Source organism: Sciurus carolinensis, chromosome 13 (assembly GCF_902686445.1).
Source record: "Sciurus carolinensis chromosome 13, mSciCar1.2, whole genome shotgun sequence".
NCBI lineage: Eukaryota > Metazoa > Chordata > Mammalia > Rodentia > Sciuridae > Sciurus > Sciurus carolinensis.
Window position 1 is genome coordinate 64,753,937 of NC_062225.1, and position 27,527 is coordinate 64,781,463.

The following is a 27,527-nucleotide window of genomic DNA, read 5'->3' on the forward strand; positions in this document are numbered from 1 at the left end:
AATTAATGACAGAACTAGACATTGAATTCAGAAATAGCCCTTCCAAGCCTTTGTTGATTGCCCTGAGTGAAGCAATCTCTACCTTCAGTCAAATAAGATTATGACAATGAGAAAAGCATTGTTAACAAGGTTTTACTAAACAAGAAGCTTTTAATACCACATGAAAGTGTGATTGAAGTTTTTATGTATCCTGTGACTGAGAATGGTATATTACCATAGTGTCTTTATTTCTAAAAGCAGTATTATGATATATATTCAGTCATACTGTTCACTACTGAAATTTAAAGTGGTTGAATTTATCTTCTTTCTGTGATTTAGGAGTACTTCTCTTGATGTAGAGCCTATCTATACATTCAGGGCTCATAAGTAAGTATGTGTTTTTCTTTATTTTAAACCAACATTTTTTTAAAAAGCTTGATTAGGTATTTTATTTTGTTCACTTATGTATTTGTTACATAAGTTTCATATTTAGTAGTGGGTTTTTGTGAATATAAAAGAAACTGACAGATAATAGAATGCTGAAAACAAATTTATCACTACCAATTAGGGATCCTTGCTGAAAGGTTTTATTTGCGTGATGTTTAAATTATGTGTGTGTTCAAATTTTTTATTGTGATCATATATATTTTCCTGTTTCCATTTAAGCATAAGGAACACCTATATTCATTTGAGCACAAAGTTTGGCTTACTTTTTATATAAAAGATTATATAGTCAATTTTATTTTTTTAGATTTTTGCAAGCTGCGTACTATCTGCATATTCTTGTTTTTTTTAATTTGTTTTGTTTTTTAAGTTATGTTTTATTTGTTTTGTTTGAAAATCAAACAAACATTTTGATAGCATTTGACCTGAAGGCCATCATTTACCAACCTCTGATATAGCAGAGGAAGAATAGTATTGATAGTATTTTCATTCATCATAAAAAACAGAAAAATAGAAATCCATTTAAATAATTAAGCATTTGTATTTTTAACAAGTCATATTCTAGAATTGGTTTTTGAGAATAGCAGTTTATACTTACCTGTTTATTTCCTTATATCCCAGAGGTCCAGTGCTTTGTGTGGTAATGAGCAGCAATGGTGAGCAATGTTATAGTGGTGGTACTGATGGACTGATCCAGGGCTGGAACACCACTAATCCCAACATTGATCCCTATGATTCTTATGGTATGTGATTCAAAGTTCTGAAAGAACAAGATGTTTTCTTTTTAAACATTTTTACCAGTATATATAAGGACAAAATTTGAATGTTTTAGAAAATAAAACATCCAATAGGTAAGACAGAAGTTTGTCTTTATTTTGTTAAAAATACAAATTCCTTCCTTCAGGAATCAATTTAATATATAATACTAAAAGAAAGAAAAAAACATATTCTTCTTGAGAAAACAGTTTCCATTCTCCCAAGGTCTTACTGATTACTGACTTGATTGACAATTGATGTGTCCATTTTAGTCATCTGCTTGGTACTTGATTTATTGTTATTAATCTATAACCATATTTCATCACCATTGTTGACAAACAACTTTGAAGGAAAATGAATGTTGCCATTATCCCCTTGGTCAATTATTAGAGGGATGTAGGAGCTATAAGTTTTAAAGTCCGTGCCACCAAAATATGTAAAAGACCTTAAAAGTTTATACATGCCCTTTATTCTAAGGAATAGTATCATGAGTCATAAATTCATATTATAATCTGTCACTAGATATCATCACTTTTCTTGGAGAATCTGTTCAGGAATTGGCAGTTTTGGTTTTCTGTTAAGTTTGAGGATGGTTTAAAGTGTCATATTTGTCATAAAAGCATATTTGAATTTCATTATTACTTAATTTTATTAACCTAAATAAACATAAATGCAATAAATAAAATTTTTCTCTAACACTTATGTAGTAAACACTAAACATATAAAAAAGTTACCCCTCCTTTCCTACACTTCTCTTAAAAATTTTTTTGTTCCATGTCTTTCCTTACCTCCTTTACATTTCTCCCAGGTAATTGGCTCCCCCCCATTTTGTACTATGCCAGCCCTTCTCATTTTGCTCTTGACCTTATTCTTTCTAAACTAGAAGGGACTGTACTTTATTCTCTGTGTCTCCTTTGGGGCAGCCCTCTAATCTCTTGTCTTCCTCCCTCTCTGTCTCCTTAATTAAGCCTTACCCTCTTTTTTTTCCTATTCCTTCAGCATATCAGGTATCCCTCATCCCAGTCAAGAGAAAGTCTTTTCTTAACCCCATTTCCCTGTACAGCTTTTCTCTCCCTTATTTTTTTGATGGTGTTGTCATAATTACTAGTTATGAATTCCAAGTCTTTGCCCTGTGCATCACCGCTCTGGATTTTGTCTTCTACCTATATCACTTAAACATAACAAGATTGTCGGTGACTAACAGCCTGATCTAAGGGTATTTTCCAGTCCTTTTTACTAGATGTATTGGCTATAGTTGATAATGTTAATAACTCCATTCTTTTTGAAATTTGTCATTTCATTGGCTTTTTTGACAGTTTTTATGGCCATTGCTGTTTTCTGTCCTTCATAAACTCCTTTTGTTTCTCATCTTAAGTATTGGCATTTATGAAGACCCAGATACTAACTCATTCTTTGTAGTATGTAATTTCCCAACATTCCTTGGGAAATTAAAGCTACTTCTGTAGCTTTATATGCTGTTGACTCATAAATCCCTTTTAAACTGTAAAATCTTTGTAGGAAATTTCAAAGTGACTGTCTCGTCTGTACATCTCAGCATGTCTTTGTTTCCATTTTTACTTGATGGCATTATCAACTAATGGCATTAAATAGAAACCTAAGGGTTTTCTTTGATTCCTTGCTTTGGCATACTATTTTTAACTTATCAATTACTGTTCTGTTTTAAGAAGTTTTATATGTTTTATATGACTTCCTAAATATTTTCTAAATTTACTTCTTCCCTTGTACCACTGCGGGGAGCTTAGGTCTTTATCATTACTTTTCCAGTCCTTTTGCCTTTATCTAAGTCTGTCCAATCTGTCTTCTGCATCAGAGGCAAGGTTACCGTATTTAATACTTACCTGCTCCTCCTGCTTCCAGGAAATTCTTTAGTGAATCTCTAATGGCTATCAGAATAATTTCCAAGTTCATTAATATGTCATAGAAATCCCAGCAAAAACTAGCTGCCCTCATCTTGTGCACTTTGCCTCATATTCCACACTCCATTAATACTTAATTGCTCATAAATTTCCTTGCACATCAAGCTATGTTTCCTTCTGTGATTTTGTCAGTGCTTCCTCCTTGTCTTTGTGGTAACTAGTATCTGTCACTATCACTATACTCCCAACATAGTGTTTCGAGGACAAAGGTAGTATTGTGTCTTAATCATCTGTGTGGCATAAGCACCAATCATTGTACCTGACACACAGTTTGTCTTCAATAAATATTAATAATAAAATGGTATGTCTGAGAGAGAATATAAGACAGATAATACCATTGGCATTTCAGATTTCTGTGAGACATCTTGAAAGCACCACTTCATAGAACCTTTGTCAGAATTAATAACTGAAGTTTCCAGTTTTACTTTTATCATAAGATTATGCTAAGAGACCCTTCTCCTGCCCCCCGCATATGCAGATTATCCACATCCTAGTTATTGCTATCTGAGAATTAAGGATTTGGGGATTCCTATAGGTCTTCGTTCCTGTCAAGTATGAATAATTGAATATATGAGCAATTGCTATTCATTATACAATAGGATAAAGTGGCCAGAAAGAAGTATAATCAAAGTGCTGAAGGAATTCAGAGAGAGGGGAAGACTTTTGTTCACTTCCTTAGGGAGTATGAGTTCTGTTTTCTCCAAAGGTAGATTAAATTAAAAAGAAATTTAAAATTCTAGGCAAATGGAAGAATAAAAGGAAAGGGGATATACCTAATTTTCTTAAGAGGAAAATGATGTGCTTTTTAATTTTGCAATGTTAAGCTCTACATTTGCATATTTCCAAGCCTGTTTTAATTGCTGCAGTATTTGAAAAGAATAATAGAAACTGAGAAATATGTTTTATACTGTGATCAGGTGCTTTTGTTTAAATACTTTACTTTTTCTTTTCCTTCTGATTCCTATTTTTGCTATTTTATATAGATCCTTCTGTTTTAAGAGGTCCTTTTCTAGGCCACACAGATGCAGTCTGGGGTTTGGCATACAGTGCAGCACATCAGCGTTTGTTGTCCTGCTCAGCAGATGGCACTCTTCGTTTGTGGAATACAACGGAGGTGGCTCCTGCACTAAGTGTATTTAATAATAATCAAGGTACACACTTTCAAAAATATTTTTCTAAATCTTTTATAAAAATATCTTATTCTGAAAATAAATAAGCAGATAAATTAATGATTCTAAGAACTCGTACTGTTTAATGAAGGTTGTTTGAAGCTGCCCCCAGCCCAAGATGGATTTTTTTAAATGAAGAATTTCCCTGTGTGACTCTAAGCCCCAGATTGAGATGGAAATAGCAAAACTGGTAGTCCATTCTTGTTTTCCATTTGATTTCTAAATAAAGGTTTGCATTCCACGAATATTATTTGCAAAATAACAGGTAGAAGATGTATAAAACAGGTAAGGATAATAAGTTAGACTAAGGCCAAAAGGTGCAAAAGAAATAGTGTTCATTGAATCATTGTGAGCAAGTTCTTGTTCTAATGGTAAGCCTTATATGCTTCTTAAGGAAATGCTGTTATTATTATTTTTTTCTGTATTTTGGGTACATTGTCAAGTAGACCCTTTAATTGTCATTCTCTAAAAATGTTCTCTTTTTAGAATTGGGAATCCCTGCCTCTGTGGACCTAGTGAGCAGTGACCCAAGCCATATGGTAGCATCATTCAGCAAAGGATTTACAAGCATCTTTAACATGGAAACACAACAACGCATTCTTACTTTAGAATCCAATCTAGATTCAAGTATGTATGCCAATTTCAAATGGTTCGAATTTGGTTTGGTTTTTTTAACTTAATCAGAATTATAACTGCCCCCTCCCAAGTTAACTATGTCATTACAAAGTATTCTGCTTCCTAAATCTCAGAACACTTTTTTCTTAGAAGAATATAATGATTTACATTTGATTTTTTTTTTTTTTAAGAGTTTGGGTTAACTTTATATAAATTTATAACTATACTATTTGAAACAGCATTTGAATTATTCCATAGATGAGTCAAGTTTGATTTATACCACACAATTAATTTTTAATTCTGTTTGTAGAAGGCATTATTTATTCTGAATAGAAAATAAAATTGGTTTTTAATTTTTCCTTTTTTAAATATTTTATTTTTTGGAGGTACTGGGCTTGAAGTCAGAGGTGCTCTACCACTAAGCTACTTCTGAACCCCCTTTTAATTTTTTTATTTTCACTATGTTACTAAGACTGGCCTCAAATTTGTGGTTCTCTTGACTTAACCTCCCTGCTTGCTGGGATTACAGGCATGTGTTTCCTCACCTGGCTCATAATTTCATTTTTAATCAACTTTAGGTTAATTGTATAACAATACAGCTTACTACTGACTAAAGTATAGATCACACTTCGTCTATGAGAATTCCAAATATGAAACTTCTTATTAGATATAGGAAATCAGGAAATAAAGGTTTTCTCAGGTTATGAAGAAGATGTTACGTAATGGTGTTTGTTTGTTTGTTTGTTTGGTTTGGTTTTGGGTTTTTTTAAATGGTAGCTTTCTATCCTTAGTTTTGGGGAAGAACTTGGGGGGTACCAGGGATTGAGCTCAGGGGCACTTGACCACTAAACCTAATGCCCAGTCCTATTTTTTAATTTATTTAGAGATAGGGTCTCACTGAGTTGCTTAGCTGAGGCTGGCTTTGAACTTCTGATCCTCCTGCCTCAGCCTCCCCAGCCACTGGGATTATAGGTGTGCACTATACCTGGCTTCTATCTTTAGCTATAATCCGGGCAGAGTTGTAATTGATGAAGAAAAAGACATCAGCGTATACTGTTGTTTTAATCTGAGAACTAGCATTAAAAGTAATTACACCAGGGGCTGGGGTTGTGACTCAGTGGTAGAATGCTCGCCTAGCATGTGTGAGGCACCAAGTTTGAGTCTCAGCATCACATAAAGATAAATTAATAAAGGTATTATGTCCATCTACAGCTAAAGAATGTTTTTAAAAAATTACTTGAGTGTGTGTGCACTTGCATATGCATATATAAACACATGTGTATGTGTGTATGCTCATGTGCACTTACTTGTCTGTCTTTCTACCTCCCTTTCAAAAAAATTTCTTTCATTCCATTTTGTTGTTGTTGTTTTCACTTCCTAATCCATTATTCTTTGTTTTCTTCTGATAGGCTATGAGAATTATTTGGAGAAGTTGGCTTAAATATAGCTTTGAGCTATTTGGATGTGAAAAAGAAAGACTGGAGAATAAAAAATTAGATTATGGAATTGGAAAAATAATTATTTTTACCAAGAATTACAGACTCTATATTAATTAATTAATTAATTTTTAGCTTATTGTAGATACTAGGGATTGATTCTAGGAGCACTCTACTACTGAGCTACATCCCAGCCCTCTTTTTCTTTAGATACAGGGTCTTGCTCAGTTGCTGAGGCTAACCTTAAACTTGCAGTCTTCTGCCTCAGCCTCCTGATTTGTTGGGATTATAGTTGTGTGCAGCTGCACCCACAGACTTTAAGTGAATTTAAGTCATATTTAAATATGTGATCTGAAGCACAGTAGTAAAATTTTAAAAAACAACAACATTAAATTAGGAAGGATGTGAGCATTTTTTAAAATTATTTTCAGAGATTATAGCTAATTTTTAAAAACTTCCTGAAGGACAAATGTTGATGTTTAATGACTGCTACAAGTTGTTAAAGTCTGGTGAATAAGATAATCACATTTTTTTTTCCTCCAAGAGATGTGACCATAAGACATTTTGCCTGGTGCTGGAAACATTTTTGGAAGAAGACTGCCAAGAATTTTTTTAAAAATATTTTTTAGTTGTCAATGGATCTTTTTTAAAATTTTATTTATTTATTTATGTGCGGTGCTGAGGATCGAGCCCAGGGCCTCACACATGCCAGGCAAACTATCACTGAGCCATCCCCACCAAGAATGTTTTTAACAAAAGCAATATTATTAAAATAAATGATAGTTATTTAAACTTACAACATGTCCTGGCATTTCTTAAATTACCAGTTTTGGTACTTTTAGAGTTGTGTAAAGCACATTGAATTAATCTTTTATTCCTTTCTACTGTGGACTATTTCTTTGTTATTTATACTTGATTATGTTGTTCTACTTTGGGAATTTAATACTCTTTAAAAAAAATAAAGTAAAAACCAAATATGCTTCAAGGTGAAAATAAATTTCATATAGAGTTTAAAATGATGAAGAATGTTTGTTAGAATAAGAATAAATTACCTTTCTTCTAATTAATGTCAATGGTGATTAGACTCAGAGGTAGTTCATGTAGATAATTGGGTACTTGTGAACCCAGTAAAAAGGTAAATCATTTCTAATTTGCAAGCTTAATAAGAATATTTAGAGCATTATTTCTTTTTTGTTATTGTTTTTGCCCTGCCAAACCTTAAAAAATATTGCTTGAACCAGACTGGGTGGGGCACATCTGTCATCCCAGTGGCTCAGAAGGTTGAGGCAGGAGGATCTCAAGTTCAAAACTAGCCTCAACAATGGCAAGGCACTAAACAATTGAGTGAGACCCTGCCTCTCAATAAAATAACAAAATAGGGCTGGGGATGTAGCTCAGTGCTTGAGTACCCCTGAATGCAATCCTTGGTACCAGAAAAAGAAAAAAAAAAATATTGCTCGATGGTGTGTTATCTCTGGAAGAAAACTATCCACAGTCTGAATTTGAGACTAAGCATCTCTTTACAGTCCATGTAGACAAGTGACATTTTTGTCTGTATTTGACACTATCCATCTTCATTTTTTGAGATATTTCTAGAAGCTGCATGAAAATTCAGTAAGATTAGACAATTTTTTAGCTTTATTTTCTATTATGTGAACATAAATTTGCAGTACCTGTTCAGGATTTTCATTTTTTAACTCTATTTTGAAATGATTTTATATGTATATTTTTATATAGAGCTTTATAGTTTGTATTGATGGATCATCACAAATAACTCACAGTAAAGCATGGAATTTAATTTCAGTTCATGATCCCCCCATTCCCTCCCCTTTTCTCTCCCACCCTCTCTCCCCTCCTCCCCCATTCTTCCTCTATTCTATACTAGACTTCCTTTTGCTCATTGTTTATATTTGTTTCTTTTTCTTATGCATAAAGGTGAAATTCCTTGTGGTATATATTACTTATATGTGCACATAACATGATTTTTTAAGAATTCATTCTGCATTGCCTCCCCTTACATATCCCCCTACTCTGCCTCTCATTCTCCTTTTTTCTACATTATTGATCTTCCCTTTATGATATCCTATCCTTTCCTCCCCCTTTCCTTTATTTAACTCTAGTTTCCACATAGGAGAAAAAATTTGACCTTTTGGTTTCTGAGTTTGTCTTATTTCTCTTATCATGATATTCTCCATTTCCATCCATTTACTGGCAAATTCCATAATTACATTCTTTTTTTATAGCTAAGTTGAACTACATTGTACGTGTGCATGTGTGTATATATACACTACAATTTCTTAATTCATTCATCTATTGATGGGTACCTGTGTTGATTCCATAGTTTATTGTGAGTTGTGCTGCTATAAACATTGAGGGTAGCTGTATTGATACAGTATGCCAATTTTAGATCTTTTGGGAAAATACCAAGGAGTGGGATATCTGGGTTAAATGATGGTTGTATCCCTAGATTTTTGAGGAATCTCTATACTGTTTTCCAGAATGGTTGTGCTAGTCTACAGTCCCGCCAACAATGTACAAGGGTACCTTTCCCCCCACAGTCTCGCCAGCTTTTATTATCATTTGTATTCTTGATCATTTCCCTTCTGACTGGAGTAAGATGAAGTCTTAGTGTAGTTTTGATTTGCATATCCCTGACTGCTAGAGATTTTGAACATTTTTTCATGTATTTGTTGCCCATTTGTGTTTCTTTGGAGAAGTTTTTGTTTAATACTTTTGCCAATTTATTGATTGGGTTGTTGTTATTTTTTTGGTGTTAAATTTTTTGAATTATTTATTGCCTATCAGAGAAGAAGCGGACCAGGATTTTCTCCTATTTTGCAGACTCTGTCTTCACACTCTCTTTTCTGACCTGGGGTGCCACTTGACCACTGAGCCACGTCCCCAGTCCTAGTTTGTGTATTATTTAGAGACAGAGTTTCACTGAATTGCCTAGTGCCTTACCACTGCTGAGGCTGGCTTTGAACTCGATCCTCCTGTCTCAGCCTCCCAAGTGTGCACCACTATGCCTGGCTTTCTTCACACTCTTAATCATTTCCTTTACTGGCCAGAAGCTTTTTAGTTTGATGTCATCCTGCTTATTGATTTTTTTTTTTTTTTTTTTTTTATGCTTTGGAGGGTCTTGTTAAGGAAGTCATTATCAGTACCTATATTATGGATTTTTTTTTTTTTTTTTTTGTAATGCTGAGGATTGAACCCAGGGTCTTGTGTATGTGAGGCAAGCACTCTACCAACTGAGCTATAGTCCCAGCCCACTATATTATGGATTTTTGACCTTTGTTTTCATCTAGCAATTGCAAGGTTTCTTGTCTATTCCTAAGTCTTTTTTTTTTTTTTTTTTTTTGCGGTGCTGGGGATGGAACCCAGGGCTCTGTGCTTGCAAGGCAAGCACTTTACCAACTGAGCTATCTCCCCAGCCCCTATTCCTAAGTCTTTGATCCATTTCAATTTCAGTTTTGTGCAGGTTGAGAGGTGTAGGGGTCTTAGTTTCATTTTTCTACAGATAGTTATCCAGTTTTCCTACTCCATTTGTTAAAAAGGCTATCTTTTCTGTAAAATATGTTTTTGGAACCTTTGTCAAATATCAGATAGCTATAGGTATGTGGATTTGTCTCTGTGTCTTTATTCTGTTCCATTGGTCTTCATGTCAGTTTTGATGCCAATGCCATGCTATGTTTGTTATGACAGCTCTATAGTATATTTTCAGATCAGGTATTGTGATGCCTCCTGCTTCGCTTTCCTTGCTTAGTATTGCTTTGACTAGTCTCGGTCTCTTGTTCTTCTAGATGAATTTAAGAATTGTTTGTTCTAATTCTCTGAAGAACATCAATGATATTTTGGTGGGGATTGCATTGAATCTGTGTATTGCTTTTGGTAGTATAGCCATTTTGATAATATTCTGCCTGTTTAAGAATATGGGATGTCTTTCCATTTTCTAAGGTCTTCTTCAATTTCTTTCTTTGGGGCTCTGTAATTTTCATTAAAGAGCTCTTTTGCCTCCTTGGGTAGATTAATTCACAAGTATTTTTTTTTTTAAGGTTATTGTGAATGGGATGGTTTTCCTAATTTCTTTCTCAGCTGTTGGAATATAGCAAAACTGTTGATTTATGGGTGTTGATCTTGTATCCTGCTACTTTGCTAAACTCATTTAGAAGCTATAGAAGTCTTCCAGTGGAGTTTTTTGGGTCTTCCAGATATAGGATCATGTCATCAGCAAACAGATAGTTTGATTTCTTTTTTTTCTCTTTTGTATCCCTTTGATTTCCTTTTCTTCCCTGATGTCTGGCTAATGTTTCAAGGAATATATTGAGTAGGAGTGGTGAGAGTGGACAGCTTTCTTTGTGGACCACTTTCTCATGTTCCTGATTTTAGAGGAAGTGCTTTTAGTTTTTCTCCATTCAGTATGATATTGGTGTTGGGTCTGTCATAAGTAGCCTTTATAATGTTAAGGTAAGTTCCTTACCTCCCTAACTTCTCTAGTGTTTTTAACATGAATGGGTGCTAAGAACATGGGCATTCTCTGACATAGAACATTACAGTAATCAAAATTAGGAAATTTAACATTGACAGAATACTGTTATATTCTGAGTTATAGTTCATATTCAAATTTTGCCAATTTTCCCAATAATGTTTTATATAAGGACGCCTCCTTCCTTTCCCTGGATGGTTATATAATGATACTGACATAACTTAAATTTGTAGTACCTATATGTTGATTTTTCTTTTTCTTTACCAAAAAACACTAATAAAAAACACTAATTTAACTTAAGTTCTTCCTAGTTATGTTTTCCCCTTTGATAAAAGACTTTGGATTGCTCAGGAACCAGTTTTGGCAGTTGCCTGATTTGTATGATTAGAATAGTGTTAGACTTTAGAGTAGTTCTGGTTTTGTCACTTGATGTGTAGGGGTAGTTACAGTTCATTCTGAATCTTGGTGCATTTACTGATATGGGCCTAATGTATGATCTGCCTGTCTCATTGTGCATATAATTGAAATCTCTTTGAAAACTCTTAAATAGTGCACAAAAAGCATTGTTAGGATGCTGACTATTTCAAAATTCCACACCTGGTATGGTCCATACTTTGTCAAATTATGACCATTCCTATGATGATGAAGACAACTCAAGAAGAGAAGATTCAAGGGTTAAGAAGCTATCTTTGTCATGTTTATCTTTAGATGACAACTGTGCGATAAAGAACTTTGTATATAAAAAGAATGCAATTTAAATTTGAGGATCATCTACATGCAAGTGATGATGAAACTTTATTTTAAAGTAGCAGAAATATCAATAGAACATTGTAGAATGAGAAGTATCAGTAACTTCAGGCTAAGCCTTAGGTGGCACCCATAGATATCAGATAGTGGAAAAGGAAATTCTAATTCTTAGGTGCCTCTGGATATGTCAGTAAAGTGTAGCTCAAGCAGTTCTCTTTCTTAACACTGAAATGATGGAAACAGTTAGAGAATAAGTGAACTAAAAACAAACTAAAGTCACATTATTTTATTTTTCAGCTTCTTCAGTGAGTATTCAGTTCTCCCTTATATCTTGACTAATTTGTGTTACTCTTCTTCCTTTTTAGCAGCCAACTCTTCCTGCCAAATAAATAGAGTCATCAGTCATCCCACTCTTCCAATCAGCATCACTGCTCATGAAGACAGGCATATCAAATTCTATGATAACAATACAGGTAAGAATTCTCATGAAAAATATCTCTACTAAAAATAGGCTAATTGAGACTTTTCTTGATGGTTTCATAGTTAGGGAATAGGCACTGCAACAAATGCTCTCCTAGTTCAATTTCTGTTCATTTCCATTCAGATGCACTAAGACCAGGCTATATTATGCAATTCAGAATCACTCTGACTTGTTTAACAGTGAGTTAATGGTATATTTAAGACCTAGAGCCAAGGTGATCACTAAGAACATAATAAAAAAAAAATTCAGTCAAATATCAGTTAAGATCATCTGTTGCTGTGATATGTTGCAATAGCTGAGGGAAACGGACAAGCATGCCTTTTTCCAAAGGTATATGATTATTGTATTTAAAATTGTTCAGTTATTGAACAGTTTTGTTCAGTATTCAGTTACTAAGATATTGGATAGCACTATTCAGTGTTACTAATGGAAACCCCACACATCATTTGGTTTGTTTTAATTATTTTTCCATGAACTGATCTTTTCTGTGTTATAATAAAATTTGGGTCCTGATTAATTTGAATTGGGGCATGAGGCTTTCCCAGTTTTTACTGGATTACCTTTCACCAGTCTAAAGGAAATTCATGAAGAGATGTGCTTGGAGGAAAGTTCTGTTTATTAGCAGACATATTTCCCTATTTGCTCTTGACCTTGCTAACATGGTGACTTTTACTGACTGTATTTAGTGGCTGGTGATGAGTAATTTAGTGTTCTTAATTCTTTCCTGTATGATGTTTCCACTAAAATTATGGACATGTTTTCTTTTGGTTTCTTTGTCTCAGTTCCATTTTTCTCTTTATGAGTTTAAACTATCTGTTCCCATAAGCCCATATAATTTGTCTGTAGCTAAAGGATGCAAATAAGTGATTAATAATGTCTGTGTTCTAATTAATGAACACATAGAAATTAATGAGTTCCCTTTTGTGGTTTAAAAGACAAAAATAGAATCTGAAATTTGAACTTCTTTTTTTTCCCTCCACATTATAATTATGATCAGAGGGAGGAAGGTAATGTGTTTTAGCTGACGGAAAAAGTTGTTCATATAGTAAGGACACAGAGAAGGATAGCTGGAGGAATCAATGTAACATGATAGCTGGCATATGTGAAAGATGAGAAAAATCATTTATAAAGAGTAACCATCTCTTTTTTCCAAAGGCAAACTGATCCACTCTATGGTAGCCCACCTAGAAGCTGTTACAAGTTTAGCAGTTGATCCTAATGGCCTGTACTTGATGTCTGGCAGTAAGTACATCAAATATGGTTTATTTATTTGTTCTTATCATTTTCATGTTAATATAATTGTTCCTTTCAATTTTTTCCTTTGGTATAGGTCATGACTGTTCAATACGTTTATGGAATCTAGAAAGTAAGACATGTATACAAGAGTTCACGGCTCATCGGAAAAAATTTGAAGAATCCATTCATGATGTAGCTTTCCACCCATCCAAATGCTATATAGCCAGTGCTGGAGCTGATGCCCTGGCTAAGGTCTTTGTATGACACCATGCATCATCTTCACCTTCTAGCTCTTTATAAATAATAACTGCACAAAAAAAGATACATACAGAAGACCAGGGCAAGAATCAACTCATCCTGCCCTTTTATTCTGCTGAAGGAGCACAGAGAACATTTGTTAAAGTATAGTTTTGCAATTCGTACACTGTTTTCTAAAATTAAGGTTTGTTCAGGTTGCTGCAAGCTCAGCTGAATCTTTAAGCCTGAAAACTATTTCAAAATTTCCCCCAAAGAGGCGCTTTTATTTCTGAAGTTGTTCTAATTCGCTAGGCAGGCCTGAGCGAAGACAGGTTTAGCTTGTCCCTGTTGAATAAACAGGGCATGCTGTAAGGGATAATTAAAAGCTGGATGACTGGGAAGGAATAGAAGAATGGAAACTTGGACCTATTTCTCCCCTGAGAAATCTTATTAAACACATTAGGTAATCAAAACATTAATCTTTACTATATCTGCTGTGCTAACCCTGTTGTGTATAATGACCAGGCAGTGTTAAAATGATTTTTTAATTTAGCTCTCCTTCAGCTCCTTGCATAAAGCACGTGGTAAAGCATTTTACCTATTAGCAGGAAAAGATGCAATAATATGTTAAATATATTATTATTCAGAAATGCTAAAAAAAATTTACTTTGCAAGCAGATTTCTATATTGTATTACAGTTTTGAAAGTAGATTTGGTACCATTGTAAAGTTTAGCTGTCAAGCACTCACCATTGTAAAGAATAGTTGAGTCTGCTTTTACTAAAGGATTAACTTATTCAGGTTTGAGATTCTGTTATTTTTAAGGGCAAATAGGGCATAGCTGTGTAATAATTTCTATTTTAAAATTCACCTTATTCATGTGATATTTAATAGTACCGGAATAATTATCTCATATTGATGAAATCTTCCAGTGATTGAATAAGACTGAAGTTATTTGCTAGTACTCATTTGTCAGTAGCCATATAACCATGCTTCAGATGATCTCTGCTCTTTTTTGTCTCTCACATTCATGCTGACACCTACCAAAAATAGTTCATAATTATTATGTTTTAATAGTCCAAAGAATATGGTTAACCTCAGGCAGCTGCTTTCATAGCAGTTAAATAAAGCAAATGTACCCCATTATTCCTCTTCTAGTATCCCTGAGAAGAAGAACCTCTTGGAAATCTTGAGTGGAAGATTTTATGCCTTATGCTGGCAAAAAGTTTCCCTCTCCCTTCCCTTCCCCCATTATTTAATTGGAAAGCACATTTTAATGCTCAGTGAATCAATATTGTTCTTTGGGAAAACCAGGTTCTAAGAGGCTGGGTTTCCCTGAGCCCACTTTACCTGTGACCCACGTGTGGTCAACTTTTGAGATTCCCACTACCTTACTATCTAGAATGAGTGCCCTATCATGCAGATTCTTTCCTTAAACTTGTCATGCTCTTCATATTTTTTTCTTATTTGCCCCAAATGACAGAGATCAATCCAGATAGTAAAATAAATTATTAATATCTAACCAAATAATTCCTACATTTCAGCGAGGCACTATCATGCTTGCCTATAATCCCAGCAGTTTGGGAGATTAAGGCAGGAGAATCCCAAGTTCAAGACCAGCCTCAGCAATTTAGTGAGACACTGTCTTAAAATTAAAAAAGGACTGGGGATATCGCTCAGTGGTTAAGTGCCCCTGGGTTTAATCCTCACTACCAAAATAATAATAATAATAATTCCTACATTTCTATCCCCATGTAGTTCATTGTCATAGCAATATTCTGATGTGTACATTTCTTGAAGCAGAAACCTTGTGGCAATGTGGACAATAATTGACAATATCTTAAAAAAATTTCTGCTTATCTGCATTTAGAATTTTGTATATACAGGCAAATTTTCATTAAAGTTCTAAGACCTGTGCTATTTGCCTGATTGTTATATAGACATGCTATCATATTTTAATACAGCTTCTTTTTCATCTTTGTGCTTTGGTTAACTTGAAGGCTTAAGAGACTTCTTTGTATAATCAAGTGAATTGATCTAGAAATAAGCTACCAGATGAATGCTTATCTTTCCATGCAGATATAGAATTTCACATTGTTTTTAGTAAATTCCATCGTTCACAAAGTGAAGAAAGGATGTTGCTAACTTAACATTTGTAGAATACTGGAAAATTCCAGCCAGGTGCCCTTACTTGGTATATTTATGATCGATGACCACAAAGTTGTTGTTCTAACACTTATTGCTTTAATTATCTTCCAAGGTGCCTGCTTTACTTGTTTCACTGAAATTCTGAAAACCAAGACACTTCTTTTGTTCATTTTATGCCTCATGGTTGAAGTTTTTCTATTAGTGAAAAATAACCATGGGATATGCAAATTGTAATGCAAATAATGGATCTCCTGGAAGTTCTAGGAAGCCAGTCCTGTGCCATTAGATACTGCACAAAGAGATTCTTATATTAGCGTTGTAAGAGCTCAGCTTAGAAGTGAGCCTAAGCTGTCTTCCAATGAGATGGTCGCATATGCATGTATTTGACTTTTCCCCCAGCCTATTGAAAATTCAATAGAAATTTACAAAATGAACAAATTCAAGATTCAGTCATTGAAATGCTTTCATAATGCTTGATTTGTAAATATTTTGGATGAAATGTATTGGAATAGTATGAAAATCAGCAGGTGGTGTGGTTCCCTGCCTTATTTTCATATGCTGTGGATACATCTCTGGGAGCTTGCAGTACCCTTTTCAAAACTCACCTGTCACTTGGAGCTCATTTGCTGCTCAAACTATAGACAAATATTTAACATAAGTGATATAATAACCTTCAGTATTTTTCTATTGAACAAGTTTAGCAATTTTTGCCATTAAACAGATAATTAGTTATGCAAAGTATTTAGCTTTTATAATCATTTTAGTTATAACTAAAAGGGGGAAATTGATCTGCATCACTGATAATGAACTTTGTGAAAAATTTTTTGTTTATCTGACTTTCATTCCTTCAGTATTCTTGCTATACATTTGTTTTGGAGATAATGATGAAAATTTATTTGAAAATATCTAAAATGTATGTATATTTTATAAATATATATTATATATATTGTGTGAATATATATAATATATAGACTATATATATATATATATATAAATATAAACCATAGGTGCATTTTACTGTTTTGTATTTTCATTTTTGGAGGTAGTGTAACAGCAGATTATGATGAGTGTTGTGCTGTTTTCTTTTGCAGTATAATATATAGTTCTAAATGTTTAAATTACTGTATATTCTATATTCATTATAGGCTAGCATGCTTGTTTTAAAGACTGTCATTCTAGTTTATTAAAATCTGAATGTAAGAAAACCTGGCTATTCAAATGTGAATTGAAAAATATTCCATTCTCAGTACTGAACTATTTCCATTGAACATTCAGGCTTTTTAACAAACTATAAATCATCAAGAAGGCAATAGTTAGAAAATGAGAGGTGCCTTTAAAATATATATATATACAAATGCAGCCTTACAGTGAGGATGAAGATTGAATTTGTGTAAGGGGGTGGGGGTGGGGGACAGTGAGAGAGAGTGTGTGTGTGTTTGCCAATCTGTGAAGGTCCTGATTTGTGACCATCAGTGTCTTTTTAATGTAATGCTCAACCTCTAGGACTTCAGGGGACATTTCATGCGCTGTCTTTGTGCTCTTCTGAGCACCATATGTACTTTCCAGAATTATGAATGTGAATTCCTAGAAATTTCAGTAGAGAATAAATAGCTACTCTTTATAGTCAAGTTCAGGTAAAAGAGAAATTTTTGGTTCACCAAAATTATGGGATCTCATTAACATTATAATTTTTTAAAGGTTGGCATTTTAGTACTTCATATATTTCCCTTACATAAAAGCATGTCATGAAATTCTTAAGTGATGAAGATTCAACTAGTAAAAAATATTTTTAAACACCTGAACTAGTTAAATCTCTACCTGAGAATAGTCTTAAAGAATTTAAATGGCATCTCTCATATCTACCTCGTTGTTGCTGCCATTTTAACTAAAGCAAATTTTTATGACATCTGAAATGATGGTTAGATGCAATTTAAAAATCATGTTGGTGCTTTTCTCAGGCTTTATCATTTAAGTTGTATTGTCACAAATCAGATTGAAAAACTTAGAATTACTCTTAGTTTTCCTTTGAAAGAATGGCTTAAAATTAACCATCAGTGTTGTGAGTGAATGAAGGTTCTCCCTGGTTTGTGTATGGTCTGTCTGATGTTTTCAACCAAAAGACAAATTGTTATTGAATTTACATGAAAAGAGAGTTCTAAATGTAATTTTATTTAGCTTCCTTTATTCTTTGAAAGCTGTTTCCAAATTATTAAGTACATAATCCTTCATTTTATTAACTCAGAAGTTGCCTCCAACTACTATGTTACTTGTTTATTTATGTAATTGCAGTACTTTGAGTGTTTGACACTGGGATTCTGGTTGTACAAAAGTAGTAACTGACTGAAATATGTATATTTTTGTGAAATGTACTAATTCCTAAAATCTGTTTTAGGGGCAGGTCCAGAAACTAACATATCTGTATTTAAAAACAAAGAATGGTACATTATTTTGCCACTAAAAACTTTTTAATAGGCCATATTTGTCATCCAACTGAATCTCCATATCAGTGCAAGGAATTCCATGTTGACAAATTTTTAATAGATCCATAACATCACTTTTATTTTTATAATCTAAAAAAAGCAAATGTTAGACCAAAAGAGACCCCTAGATTCCACTCATTTATTCTAGCAGTATTCCTGAGGTGGTGCATAGGGGTTGGAATTTTCTGGATCTTTGCTAGTCAAGCTTTAGATTTGATTTAACTGGGACCACAAACTTGTCATCCCTCTGATACAAATTAGAAGGTTCTTTTTAATTTAGATTAAATGTCTGCCTGCATTTTTTTAACAGGCTGTGAACCAGTGAGTGCCTTGTTAATGTAGAATGATTTTTCCCCCTGTTGAGTGTTAGCTCTCTTTGAAAGTGTCTCAGAGAATGGTATTTTAATTGACTTGTAGAGAGCTGCTAAATTTGGTATTATCAGCATCAGAAAGTCTTTGGTCTACCACATACTCCCTTCCCTGCTTTCTCCTCATTGTTTGGCTGATGTTAGCTTCTTGTGAGAAAACAAATACAACTCCCTTTCTCCACACACACTTTTTTCAATGCAGATTAGGAGGTATTCCCATACCCATCCCAACTATATAATCTAATTCCTGTTTTTTAGGAGGAACCACTTCTTTGTAATACTAAGTCTACTGGTTATTTTGTCTTCTCAACTTAAGTTTACTAGAGCTGATCTCAGGGTATCATCAGTTCAGTTTCCTAAATAACCCTTGCTCTCCACACCTAAGCCCCCAACTGGTGAGCCCTGGGCCTGATTGTTTGATCTTAAGGTATTTTAAATTTCAGTTAAAGTATCAATTAATGTAAATTAATCCAAATGCTAATTTTTGTGGTATAAGAAATTTCTTTTGTAAATTCAGGGTATGGATAAGCTAATGATGATATCCATTTTTGGTGGCTCTAAGTGTATTATGTTTTTAAATAAAGTGTACAAATATAGATAATGTGCTATAGGTGTCTCATGAATTGGAATATTTGTCAGTTTTGAAATCTAGCTGTGACTTTGCAGTCAATCAATTAATTACTTTAATACAATCTAATTTGGCATTTTTATTGGAGGGGTATTAGAAGGGTGCAGAGAAACCAAAGGGCAAATATGAATTCAAAGTAATAAAACAGTTTTAATTATTGATTGTAAGAAAGATGGAGAATTGTATCATTATAGAGAATTTGGGCCTTTGGAAAGACAAAGTATCTCATAAGATTGGATCAGTGATACTTTGAGGGATACAACTGTATTTAACAAATAGGTTTTATATTTTTCAAGTGTTCAATAATTTTTTATACTCACTTATAATTTTTTTTTTTTGGCTTGACTTCCTAACAATCAAGACTTCCATACCCTCTGCCCCTTCAGATCATTACTATTCAAGGGTTTGCTTGCCTAGAACTCACATTGTCTTTGTTGTAGTCTAGAACCATAATACAATATGGGATCTAAAGGGTACCTCTTCTGATGTCCTTGAAACTACCTCCTCTTCTTTGGGTTCAGCATGCTGTTGTAGTGGCCAGTATTATATCCTTCGGTATGTACACACATTTTTCAGTAGTATTAGAAACATCCTTTTAATAAGAACTGAAACATGATTTGCTGGAGTAATTTTGAAATAATCTAACTCAGATGGTCAAAAGGATTCAAAGTTATTCATGAATTGACAGATGAACCCTTTGGAGTCAGCCTAGGGTTAGAGTAGAAGTCTGACCTTTCTTGAGTTTGACAAGACCACTGAGTTTTTGAGGGGTCTCAGCATCGTCTTGGCACTTAACGTGCCCCCAGAGACATCTGAAAGTCTGACGTATCCTTTGATACAAACCCCACAAGAACAAAGCATCATTCCACTTATTAACTTTCAGTTCCAATGACAAGGATATTCAATTTTGTATAAAGAAACACTGACGTAGAGCTCTCAGATTCCAAAAATTGGAATCCATATTTTCTGGAACAGAATTTTTTCTTTTCTTTTCTTTTTCTTTTTATTTTTTGGCATTGGGGGTTTAATTCAGGGCCTTGTACATAGGCAAGCACTGTACCACTGAGCTACACCTCCAGCCTTCTGGATTAGAAATTTTAATTTTGTACATTCTTTGTATTTGCAAAACCAAACAGAATCCATAATGTGCCAAAGAGAAAATGACTCACTTTACTCACTTTAAGTATCACTTAGATTCTACAAAACTGTGCTCACCCTTAGTCCTAATTGAAATTAGACTAAAAATGGTTGCTTCAAACTTTAAGAAGGATTAGGTTATTTGAGAACAGAATCTTAATATCCTGCCATTTCATGGAAAATTATCTTGTCCTTAGTGATTAGCCACCCACCTTACATGGGAGAGACTGTCTACATGCTAACTCCACTTTGAGTTTTCCTGTGTATTTCTTTATGAAGCTAATTAGCCCAGTGATGTAAAGAAGATCCCACAGTGAGGCACGTGAAATAGCACTTGGAGTACTAGAATTAGTATTATTATGTGCCATAATTTTTTATGCCCTCATAAGATCCAGTATGTGTACCAGGTTCCCAATCTATAACCTCAAACCAAAGATAGGTAATAGAATCATCAAATTAAGGATAGTGGTAGGAAAATTCAATCACAAATGAGACTCCCAAAACTGAAAACTTTAAGAAAATTGCATGGAAAGCAATCTTTTACATTAACCATGAGTTGTAGAAATAAACTTAAGGGTTTTATATGATGGACTGAAATGTTAAATTATACTGGCTTTCAGTTACTCCTGTGGAATTGGGACTGAGGCTGTTTTTTCATACATAAACAAAGTTAACTTCCTTTAGAGCAAAAGTCATTTTATCAGAAACAGTTTCTTCTGGGTGCTAAATAACTTGGGTGAGAGTGTGGAAATAAGTATTGCACCAAGATGAAAAACCAGCTAGCCCTATGTACTGGGCCATATTGTCTTGTATTTCTCCTTAAGTGGTCTGGAAAGATGATCTCTTTGACCTCAAAAAGTGAGCAGCTCCATTCTTCCTTTACCCCCCCCCCATTATGTATCATCATCAACTTATCAGAGAGAACATTTGGTCTTTGGTTTTTTGGGATTGGCTTATCTCACTTAGCATGATATTCTCCAACTCCATCCATTTACCTGCAAATGCCATAATTTTATTCATCTTTATGACTGAATAATATTTCATTGTGTGTGTGTGTATATATATATATATGCAACAGTTTCTTTATCCATTAAAGACAAAAAGTATCTTAGAGTCCCCTAATAAAGTGTCAGGCAGCTTAGTTTTTATTTTAGGGAGTAAGATTAACATAAACCAGGTATGTTGTGTCATCTTCATATGTCAGAATGAAAACCAGATATGTAAGAAATGTAATAATCTCAGGGAAAAAAATTACCAGGCATGGTGGCACACACATGTAATCCCAGCTACTCCACCAGGTAGATCACAAGTTCGGGGCCAACCTTGGGCAACTTAGCAAGTCCCTGTCTCAAAAAAAAAGTCTTGGGATATTGCTCAGTGGTAGAGTGCTTGAGTTCCATACCCAGATCTAGGGGAGGAGAGTGGGGGGAGAGAATCATTTTTAGAGAGCAAACTCTGCTTTGAGTGGTTTTAATCATGCTTTTAAAAACATTTTACAAATCTGCTTATGTCTTTTTCCACACATTTTAGAGTATACTTTTGATAGAATAATTTTACCTGGTGCATATTTCGGAATAAGGAAAATTCAGTAGTCTCACATCTTTTGACAGTTGTTTGTGAATTCCCCCATCCCAAAACCCAGTACTCAACTGCTGTGGAAGAATGTGTGGGTGGTAAATGTTTGCATATTTTGCTGATTGGAAAACTGATGTTTTTGTGCTGTGTGCAGTGTAATCCCAGCTACTCAAATTTGAGGCCAGCCTCAGCAACTTAGAGAGACCCTATCTCAAAAAATTAAAAAGGGTGGGGAATGTAGTTCAGTGGTAGAGTGCCTACAGGTGCTATCCCCAATACCACCAAAAACAACCCCAAGCCAATCAAAAATAAACCAGTGTCTTTGTGTATTAACTTGCAGGTAAAGTGGAGCCTTGTACATTTGATAAATAGAATGAATGGAACATTAAGCTTATGCCATTTATTGTAATAGCATGAAAAATTTTAATAGCAGTGTCCTCAACAACATAAAGGTTAGGTTCTGCCAATTACTGTTTTGAAAGTACACAGATTAAGCTAAAGCAGCATTTAAATTCATGTTAGTGGAAACTTTCTCAGTGAAATAGTGCTTGCTTGGATTCTTTGTTTATCTCAGTTTAGAAGAAATAAGGCTTTCTTCTGAATTAAAATATTCAGACTTTCTTTCATACCTTTTAAAATAATTGGCATATAATATTTGTAGTTAGGTGTAATGGTGCATGCCTATAATCACAGCAACTTGGAAGACTGAGGCCAGAGGATTGCAAGTTTGAGGACAGCCTGGGCAACTTAGACCAGTCTCAAAAATAAAAGTTAAAAAGGGTCAAGGATGTAGCTCAGAGGTAGAGCACCCATAGGTTTGACACCCAGTATAGCTCTCCCTCCAAAAAACCACCTTTTTATTAAAAAAAAAAAATTATACACATAATATTTGTACACGTTTATGAAGTATGGTGTGATGTTTTAGTTCACATATATATTGGGTAATGATTAGCTCAGCGTGATTAGCATATCTACCACTTTGAACTTATTTCTTTATGGTGAATACATTCCAAATCCTCTCTTCTGTTTAGAGAGAGAGAGTGCATCTTTGTTGCTCGTATTCACTCTGCTGTGCCATAGAACACCAGACCTGAGCCTCCTACGTAAATCTAACAGTGACCTGTTGATAACTTCTCCTCACCTCCCGCCTCCTCTCCCCAGGTCTGGTATACTGTTCCACTCTCAACCTCTGTGAAATCAACTTTTTTAGAGTCCACATGAATGAGATCGTGCAGTGTTTGTCTTTTTGTACCAAACTTAACTTAATGATCTCCGGGTCCATCTATGCTGTTGCAAATAACAGGATTTCATGCTTTTTTTTTTTTTTAATGGTTGAATAGTATCCCATTATGCTGGTCAAAATGTGGAGAAAGAGAAACTCTCATATACTGTTGGGATTGTAAATTAGTGCAGCCATTATGGAAAACATTATGGAAGTTCCTCAGAAAACTAAAAACAACTACTATATGATTAGCAAACCCACCACTGGGTGGTATATAACTGAAGGAAATGGAATCATCATGTTGAAGAGACACCTGTACTCCCAAGGTCAGTCTTTTAAACAAGCAAGACAAGGAATTCCTTTATTTCTGTAGATTACTTAGTAATACACGCGTACTGATTAGAGTTTGTTTTTTTTTTCCCCCAAGTTTACAAACAGACCTCTTTGTAAAGACATCATGGCATTCTGAAGGCAAAAATGATTTTACTTTTGAACTCGATTATAGATCCAGGCGATTTTGTGCCTTCAGTGTATGCAATTGACAAACAGCTTGCTTCTCCTGATAAATATAATTTTGTGTGATTTTTAGAAATTATTTTGAGAGTAAAAAGGTTGACAAGGAATATATGTTTATTTTATGTATTATCATTCAAAATCTTTTAGATTTTTTTTTCCCCTAGGCATGGGGCACAGGTAATGAGTATTTTACTGAATGTCTTGACTCTCCTCCATCCTCAACCCAGATTTTGTACATTCAGTACTGCTCATTTGTCACCTAACAAAATAAAATGTTCACAATTGTTTGCTTCTGTTTTTAGAATCTCCTTTAGGCAGGGACCATGTTTGTTTTTCTTCTCTCTTAGCCCTTTGCCTTTGCCTTACCACATAGAAAGAACTCAAATATTCGTTGGTGAGGAACTGGAGAGCCCTCTATCCTAATCATCAAAAACAGAGAAAAATAATCTCTGCCAGTCCCTAGGTAATGCTCACATGCATTTAGGTCTGTGGATGTGATCCTACAGATGCCTGATTGGGAAGGAATTTGGGCCTCACATGCAGGTGCAGCAGAATGCCCAAGGCAACATTCTCTGTTACACTCTTCCAGTGCCGCCCATCTGGGAACTGAACAGAGCATGGAGGAGAGACGGAAGTATCACAACCCTGTTAATGGCATCCCTTCCTTCCCTGGTCCCCCTATATTTGAGTGTCTGCTGTGCACCAGACAATTCTATGGGCTGGTAGTCAGTTGTGAACAGACAAAAGCCTTCACCTAATGTACCTGAAAAGCCCATGGGGAGAAATGGTAAGTAAAATATATGGAATCTTAATAAGAAGTGCTGAGAAAAAAATAAATTTGGTGTTTCTCTGATAAGAGAGTGATGCAGCCGATGCAGTGGTGCTCCCAGCTACTCAAGAGGCCGAGCCAGGAGAATCGCAAGTTTGAGGCCAGTCTCCACAACTTAGCAAGACCTTGTCTCAAAAATAAAAAAGGGGTGGGGATGTAACTCAGAGCACTCCCAAGTTCAATTGCCAGTACTGCCAAAGAAGGTGGTGGTGGGGGGGTGTTACAAATAAAAAGAGTAAAACAGTTTAAGTTAATGCAGTTAATTTAAAAACCACAAAAAGCAATAAAGACTTGTAACAACAAAATAAACCATCTCTCCCACTTTACTCCTTCATTCCTCCCTAATATGTCCCTTTCTAATTGTTCATATAAATATGTATACATAAATATTACCTTAAGGGTTTTATCTTATTCTACATATTACTCTACAGTTTGTTTTTTTTAATTGAATGTGTGTCATGAGCACCTTATATGTCTATACATACATAAATCACTTTTCAATTTCTTAGCACATTCACACAATCTTATATAAGTAAAATGAAAAGACTTTTTAATGGGCCATGTGCTATAAATAAATAGAATTATATATTCTCTGAGTCTCACATTTCTTCTTCAACAATCTATGATGGAAGTCCTTCAAAGTCTTATAGCCTTATTTTGTTCTTTTTAATGGTTGTATATTACTCTATGGTGATTACGTACCATGATTTATCAAACCTCTTCCACATTAATAGGTATTTCCTTTGTTACTATTTTTTTTTACTATTATAATAAGCATTTGTGCATATATATGATTTGATGGTTTTACTTCTGCAGAGTAGATTCCCTGGAGTAGAATGCTGGATTTGGGTATATGTGTATTTAAAATTTTTAATACATGTTGACAGATTGTTTCCTAAAAAGACTAGAACAATTTATGTTTCTATCAGTAAATGTGTAAAAACACTCTTCCCTTTATACCTACTGGCAATAGATGCCATAACATTTAAAAAAAGAAAAAGAAAAACCTTAAGCCTGGTGGGTATAGTGATTTCTGTGTTACTTTGATTTCCACTTTCTTGGCTACTATAACTCTAGATATGTTTTTATGTTGATCATTTGGATTGCCTCATAAGTGACTAGTGTTTTGTTGCTACATAACAAATTTGGGCCTTAAAATAACCATTTGTTACCTCAAAATGCTATAGGTTAGAACTTCAAGTGGATTCCATTGGGCTCTCTGCTTAGGTCCCAGCAGGGCTGAAACAAAGGTATTTGCCAGGTTGTGGACTCTTACCTGAAACGCTGGGGAAGAATTCACTTCCAAGCTCATTGAGGTTGTAAGATGGAGGTGGTTGTGATGTTGGCTGTCAGTCAACTCCTGGTCTGTGCTTTAGTCCTTATACTGGTTCCTTCAAATTGTCAGAGTAAGCAGGGGTTTATCAAATGTTTCTCATACTTTGACTGCTTTCCATTCTGCTACCAGCCAGAGAAAATACTTTGCTTTTAAAAAGGCTCTTGTGACTTGGTTAGGCACACCCAGATAATCTCTATGTTAAGATTGACTCATTAGCAACCTTAGTTACATCTGTGGAGTCCCTTTGCCCTGGAAGGTAGCATCATCATGGAAGTAACAGCAGGGCTAAAGAAGTTCATGTGAGCCATCTTAGACTTTTGCGTCCCACAGATATTCATAGTTAGACATTTACATTTATTTTTCATTTTTGTTCTAATTTTGTTCCTATTGTGTTTGTCTTTTTAAGATTTTTTTTTTTTAGTTGTAGATGGACACAATACCTTTATAAAATTTATGTTCTTATGTAGTGCTGAGGATCAAACCCAGTGCCTCACACGATGTAGGCAAGCCCTTTGCCACTGAGCCACAACTCCAGCCCATGTTTGTCTTTTTATTTAATGGGTTTGTAGGAGCTTTTTTATATTATGTCATGTATGTTAAGTCTTTCTTCTCTTGGTTACAAACATTCTCCAACTCTTGTCTACTAACCACCTTAACACGTACCTTTTCCATGTAACTCTTATCTATTTACCTTTCTCTCTTAAGTGAATTGCGTATTTGCATGTTTAAATTCACATTCTAAATTTATTTTCATTCATTTTTGTTAACATTTTGCCCATGTTTCACTTTTTTATTTGTAAGTACTCTTTTTGTATGTCATATATAACATAAAACTTTCTCTTATTTGCTATTTTTTCCTCCAACTCTGTGATATTTCCATATTTATACCATATTTATACCTTCTACCACTCAAAGCTTTGTTAGTAAACAAATGTAGTGATATCATTTTATATTGTTGTAAATATTTATAATACTTGTGAACTCTTCAGGTGTTCTGTATTAAGAAATTCTCTGCCCATGAGTGTCATGTGTAGTCAACTAGAGTGAATTCTATAGTTTTTGGTTTGGGGAGAATTTTTTTGTTGTTGATTTTCTACAATTAAGTCTCTGCTGCATTTGATTTTTCATGTTTGGAAAATGCAAGCAATAGATCTAATTTTTATTTTCTTCCAAGTGGGTGCCAGTTCAGCACCCGTTGTTAAAAAAAAAACTTTTTCCCAGTGAAATGCTAACTTTGTCATATGTGAAATTTTCATATATAATGAGATTTATTTCTCAATATGCTTCACTTACGCTTCTCTTTTCTCATGGCAATTTCATATGGATTCAGTTCCAGTGGCTTTATAATATGGCTTCTTAATATGGTAAAGCAGAACTTTTTTCATCTCACTCCCCTGCTGTGTTTTGTTTTTGTTTTATTTTGTTGTTTTGCAACTGGGATTGAGCCAAGGGACATGCTATCACTGAGCTACATCCCCAACCCTTTTTATTTTTTATTTTGAGACTTGCTGAGAGTCTCACTAAATTGCTGAGGCTGGCCTTGAATTTACAGGCCTGAGCCACTACACCCAGTCCCTGCTGTTCTTTTTACTGCCTTTCTTGTCCTCAGGCATTTGAAATTTGTGATCTTTTAATCCAATTTTACCCAGTTAGGGGTTAAAAGTACCTAAGTGCTTAGTTGGGAAGTTTGACATGATATTGTCATCCCACCTAAGAACATCTTATTTTGTTCAGATTTTATCAAAATATCTTATTTTGTTTGTCCA

At 34.4% G+C, this 27,527-nt stretch overlaps 1 protein-coding gene across 1 annotated transcript in view; it reads left to right on the forward strand.

The window, feature by feature from the left end:
- The window catches only part of Strn (striatin), a 103,824-nt gene extending 84,698 nt beyond the window's left edge, over positions 1–19,126 (forward strand). The window contains exons 12-18 of the mRNA XM_047522656.1: positions 319–366; positions 1,045–1,166; positions 4,100–4,267; positions 4,772–4,912; positions 11,935–12,042; positions 13,206–13,292; positions 13,381–19,126. Coding sequence (XP_047378612.1) covers positions 319–366; positions 1,045–1,166; positions 4,100–4,267; positions 4,772–4,912; positions 11,935–12,042; positions 13,206–13,292; positions 13,381–13,550 — 844 coding nt within the window. The 3' untranslated portion in view covers positions 13,551–19,126. The remainder of the gene's footprint in view (positions 1–318; positions 367–1,044; positions 1,167–4,099; positions 4,268–4,771; positions 4,913–11,934; positions 12,043–13,205; positions 13,293–13,380) is intronic.
- Positions 19,127–27,527: the final 8,401 nt, after the last annotated feature.